At 56.1% G+C, this 4911-nt stretch overlaps 1 protein-coding gene across 1 annotated transcript; it reads left to right on the forward strand.

Moving 5' to 3' along the window:
* Positions 1–367: 367 nt before the first annotated feature.
* Actg1 (actin gamma 1) lies at positions 368–3196 on the forward strand. Its single transcript, XM_075989863.1, has 6 exons — positions 368–476; positions 820–948; positions 1036–1275; positions 1566–2004; positions 2085–2266; positions 2361–3196. The coding sequence occupies exons 2-6, from the start codon at positions 826–828 to the stop codon at positions 2502–2504; spliced, it is 1128 nt and encodes a 375-aa protein (XP_075845978.1). The 5' UTR covers positions 368–476; positions 820–825; the 3' UTR covers positions 2505–3196.
* Positions 3197–4911: the final 1715 nt, after the last annotated feature.

A 4911-nucleotide genomic window follows, 5' to 3' on the forward strand; every position in this document is an offset into this window, starting at 1 on the left:
TGCGGGGTGCAGAATTCACAGACGGGCGGGCGGGGGCCACGGGACTCACCCCAGGTCGGGGCGCGGCCCCCTGGGGCCTGGCAGTTTCGGGGCGCAGCCCGGGCCCTCCCTGCTGCAGTACCGGGGCAGGGCAGGGCCGATCACCCGCACGCCACTCTGCCGCGACCCCCGCAGGCCAGGCCCGCGTCCGGGTCTCGAGCACGCGGGGGCGGCGCGGGCGGGGCGGTTGGCGGAGGCGCGGGCTAGGGGCGGGCGGGCCCCGGGCCCCACGTGTCCCTGGCGGGCGAGCCAATAGGCGCCCGGCTTTTGGAAAGATCGCCATATATGGACATGTTCTGGGGCCGCGCGCGCCTCCGCCGGCGCGCGCGGCCCGCTCCCGCTTAAATAGCGGCGGGGGAGGCCACGGTCGGTCTCACACTCCGCCGCCGGTTTGCGCTGCGTGTCTTCCCGCTGCTCCGTCTCCCCGGCATTCGCTGGTAAGCGGCCCGCGCCCCTCGCGCTCGCAGCCGGGCCCAGTGCCCCTCCGTGGCCCGCTCGACCCCCGGGATGCTCTCCCGTGCTTCCACGGAGCGCAGGGCCCTGGCGGCCGGCGGACCGACCAAGGTCCGCAGCCGCGGCTCCGGCTCCCGCTGGGGGCAGGGCGGGGCCCGCCGCAGTGCGCAGCCCCTCGGCGCCGCGGCTGAACCGGGGGGCCGCCGGTTGCCGACGGTTACGCGGGCCCGGGAGTTGGGTGTGTGGTGGGGAGGGAGCGGCGCCCCTCCCTGGCTGGGTCTCGGAGCGCGGGGAGGGCTGCGCTGACGCCGTGGCATCTCTGTGCAGATCGCCATGGAAGAAGAAATCGCCGCGCTCGTCATTGACAATGGCTCCGGCATGTGCAAAGCTGGCTTTGCTGGCGACGACGCCCCCAGGGCCGTGTTCCCATCCATCGTCGGGCGCCCCCGACACCAGGTGAGTGCCGAGGCGACTCCCCGGAGTCCGCCCTGGGCCCCGGGTGCGCGGCGGGTGGGGCACGCGTGACCGCCTTTCTTCTCGCAGGGCGTCATGGTGGGCATGGGCCAGAAGGACTCGTACGTGGGTGACGAGGCCCAGAGCAAGAGAGGAATCCTGACCCTGAAATACCCCATCGAGCACGGCATCGTCACCAATTGGGACGACATGGAGAAGATCTGGCATCACACCTTCTACAACGAGCTGCGTGTGGCCCCTGAGGAGCACCCGGTGCTTCTGACCGAGGCCCCCCTGAACCCCAAAGCGAACAGAGAGAAGATGACGCAGGTACGCCTCGACCCAGGCCTGTGCTGTCCTTGTGTCTGACGAGCCATTTTCTGTTCTGCCTCATTTCCTGACATTCAAGTGTTTCTTTGGTGTTTCCAGGGTTCTGTTCCTCCTCTCCTGGCATTTCCTCCCTGAGGCCTCCAGGTTTCTGTTTGTGTTTCTGCCTGCGTTCTGTTCCTTTTTTTTTTCCCTTCACATCACATTTGTGGCATGCGGCATGTAGAGTGTGGGTGTGGGTAGCTTTGGGTCTCTGCCACTGCCACTCACTGAGCTGTTCTTTGTTCCTCTAGATAATGTTTGAAACCTTCAACACCCCAGCCATGTACGTGGCCATTCAGGCGGTGCTGTCCCTGTATGCGTCTGGGCGCACCACTGGCATTGTCATGGACTCTGGTGACGGGGTCACACACACAGTGCCCATCTACGAGGGCTACGCCCTTCCCCACGCCATCTTGCGTCTGGACCTGGCTGGCCGGGACCTGACAGACTACCTCATGAAGATCCTGACTGAGCGGGGCTACAGCTTCACCACCACGGCTGAGCGGGAAATCGTGCGTGATATTAAGGAGAAGCTGTGCTACGTTGCCCTGGATTTTGAGCAGGAAATGGCCACTGCTGCATCATCCTCTTCCTTGGAGAAGAGCTATGAGCTGCCTGACGGGCAGGTGATCACCATCGGCAATGAGCGGTTCCGGTGTCCAGAGGCTCTCTTCCAGCCTTCCTTCCTGGGTAGGTGTCCGGAGCATGGTGCAGGAGCTAAGGGCATGGACCACACGGAAGTTAGTCGCTAAACAAGCTCTGTCCCCTAGGCATGGAGTCCTGTGGCATCCACGAGACCACCTTCAACTCCATCATGAAGTGCGACGTGGACATCCGCAAGGACCTGTACGCCAACACGGTGTTGTCCGGTGGTACCACCATGTACCCAGGCATTGCCGACAGGATGCAGAAGGAGATCACAGCCCTAGCACCCAGCACGATGAAGATCAAGGTAAGCAGCTGCTGCACCCCCTGAGCTGGCCCAGCCTCTGTGGGTGGAGGTGGAACCCAGAGACAGGTCCTCACCCATTGTGTTTCCTCTGCAGATCATCGCTCCCCCTGAGCGCAAGTACTCTGTCTGGATCGGCGGCTCCATCCTGGCCTCCCTGTCCACCTTCCAGCAGATGTGGATCAGCAAGCAGGAGTACGATGAGTCGGGCCCCTCCATCGTCCACCGCAAATGCTTCTAGATGGACTGAGCAGGTGCCAGGCATCTGCTGCATGAGCTGATTCTGAAGTATCAATTTGCCCTGGCAAATGTACACACCTCATGCTAGCCTCATGAAACTGGAATAAGCCTTTGAAAAGAAATTTGTCCTTGAAGCTTGTATCCAATATCAGCACTGGATTGTAGAACTTGTTGCTGATTTTTGACCTTGTATTCAAGTTAACTGTTCCCTTGGTATATGTTTAATGCCCTGTGCATATCTTGATTTAGTCCTTAGTCATGTGGCTTGGTCACTAGGTGGCTGGGGAGAGCGAGGGCATGCTGTGGACGAGAAATCCCCAGCCTGGTGGATGTGTGAGCACCGTGCAGTGATCTGTGCAGGGTATTAGCTGACTGCTGACTTCCAGGATTTCTCGAGGCTGGCAAGGGTTCCTGAACCAGTTACCACTTCCGTCTTGCCGGTCTAACAGGGTGGGAAAGTCCAAGCCTTAGGACCCAGTTCTGGTGTTTTCCCTCCTGACCGCGTGGGTTGTTACTTGCCTTGAGTTGGGAACGTTTGCATTGACACCTGTAAATGTATTCATTCTTTTAATTTATGTAAGGTTTTTTGTACTCAATTTAAGAAATGACAAATTTTGGTTTTCTACTGTTCAGTGAGAACATTAGGCCCCAGCAACATGTCATTGTGTAAAGAAAATAAAAGTGCTGCAGTAACCATCCTTGTCCTTGTTGGGGAAAGGCCGCGGGTGTCAATGGAAGGCCTGCTCACTAGGGTGCTGTGGGAAGAGCAGACAACCAGCCCTTGCCCATGGCTGTCAGGTCCTCAGTGAAAATGTGTCTAGGGCTCCCACTGTCCTCCCCAGATTAAGAGTTGCTCAGTGTTCATAGCATTCACCTGGACAGCCAAAAGGCAGGAGTGAACTAACCCCGATAGCTTTCCAACTGGAGCAAAGATTTTTAAAGCCTGCAATGGAACAGCCGTGAGGAATGAAGTTCTGGCAGGTGCTGCAGTGCTGGTGGATCCTGAAAGACTGGTTCGGGTTGATGTGGAGTTAGTAGGGATACACTTTAATAATGAAGTGTGTTAAAAGTGTATTCACGACCTTGAATTCCCTGGAACCACATACATTCAGAGAAGATCAGGAGTTTAGAAGTCATTTTTATGTCCATGGTGTGTTCAGCCAGGACTACCAGAGACCCTGTATGGAAAAAGCTATGGGGTAAACTGGATGGAAGGCAGGTTGGCGGGCAATACCTGGGTGACTGACAACTGTAACTCTAGTTCCAGAGAGTCCAATGCCCTCTTCTGGCCTCGTCTCCTGCAAGAACTGGTGCACATAAACACATCAACAAAATAATTTAAAAACCTAAAAAGGGCTGGGTGTGGTTGTACTCAGGAGGCAGAGCCTGGCAACCTGGTCTGCAAAATGAGCTAGCTCCAGGCCAGCTAGAGCTACATAGTCTGTCTAAAATTCCAAAATAGATTATAGATAGATAAATAGATAAGTGATGGGTTGATAGGTTGATTGATAGTGCAATGCTGGGTGGACTGGAACCTTTGACGTGAACTCTACATTCCAAAATCCAGAAATTCCAATCCATCCTGTCCTTTTTAGGCTTGGAACACTAACTAGCCTTGCTGGGGCTCCTGCTCCGCCCACAGCCAACCCTCCCTGGTTTCTGATGTGTAGGTCTCCTTGCTGGCTCCAGACTAGCAGAAGGCCTTGTGTTGATCCTCACCCTATCCTCTGTGTGGGGCAAAGCAAGCCTGTGTTCTGGGGTTCATAGAGATCCAGGCCTGGTGTCGCCCTCACACCTGGCATAAAGCCAGCCTTGACAGGAGCAGGCCACATCAAGGCATTTTTTATTTCACTTAGTTTTATTTTACAGGAGTAGTCTACTGCTCAGAGGAGGCAGTCACGTACTTTTTAAAGAGGTGGAGGGCAGGGGCCCAGACAGGACAGGGTGTCCCTGACTTCTAACCATTAACCAACATCAATACATCTTGTGTGCTCTTTTTATTCTGGAACTAGCCCTGTAGACCAGGCTGGCCTCAAACTCAGTGATCCTCCTGCCTCTGCCTCCTGTGTGCTGGGACTAAAGGCATGTGCCACCACTGCCTGGCAACAATAAATATTTCTTAAAGTAATCAAGAAGTTCTAACTGGTGTGAACCAATGAGAGTGTGGGTCACTTATTATTATGATGTAGCACAGCAAAGTCTCCTGCCTGGTAAGTAAGTGTAGCCTGTGCCAATGGCAGCCCCAGGGGTTTGGTAGTACCCGCTTCCCAGGTGACTGAAACCCTAGCCCGTTTCCCTACAGAGACCTCCTACCAAGATTAGCCAACCCTCCTCCTCTTTCAGCCGTGTACAATAAACTTGCCTCCAGGATTCAGCTGTGTAAAATAAACCCATCGACTTTCCAGACT

Source organism: Microtus pennsylvanicus, chromosome 11, assembly GCF_037038515.1.
Source record: "Microtus pennsylvanicus isolate mMicPen1 chromosome 11, mMicPen1.hap1, whole genome shotgun sequence".
Classification (NCBI taxonomy): domain Eukaryota; kingdom Metazoa; phylum Chordata; class Mammalia; order Rodentia; family Cricetidae; genus Microtus; species Microtus pennsylvanicus.

Excerpts from the sequence above, each read along its gene's own strand:
- Actg1 (XM_075989863.1), top strand. The coding sequence starts at position 826 with ATGGAAGAAGAAATCGCCGCGCTCGTCATTGACAATGGCTCCGGCATG. Across the intron at positions 1,276-1,565 it reads ACAGAGAGAAGATGACGCAG|ATAATGTTTGAAACCTTCAA; the intron begins GTACGCCTCGAC and ends TTGTTCCTCTAG. Across the intron at positions 2,005-2,084 it reads CTTCCAGCCTTCCTTCCTGG|GCATGGAGTCCTGTGGCATC; the intron begins GTAGGTGTCCGG and ends TCTGTCCCCTAG.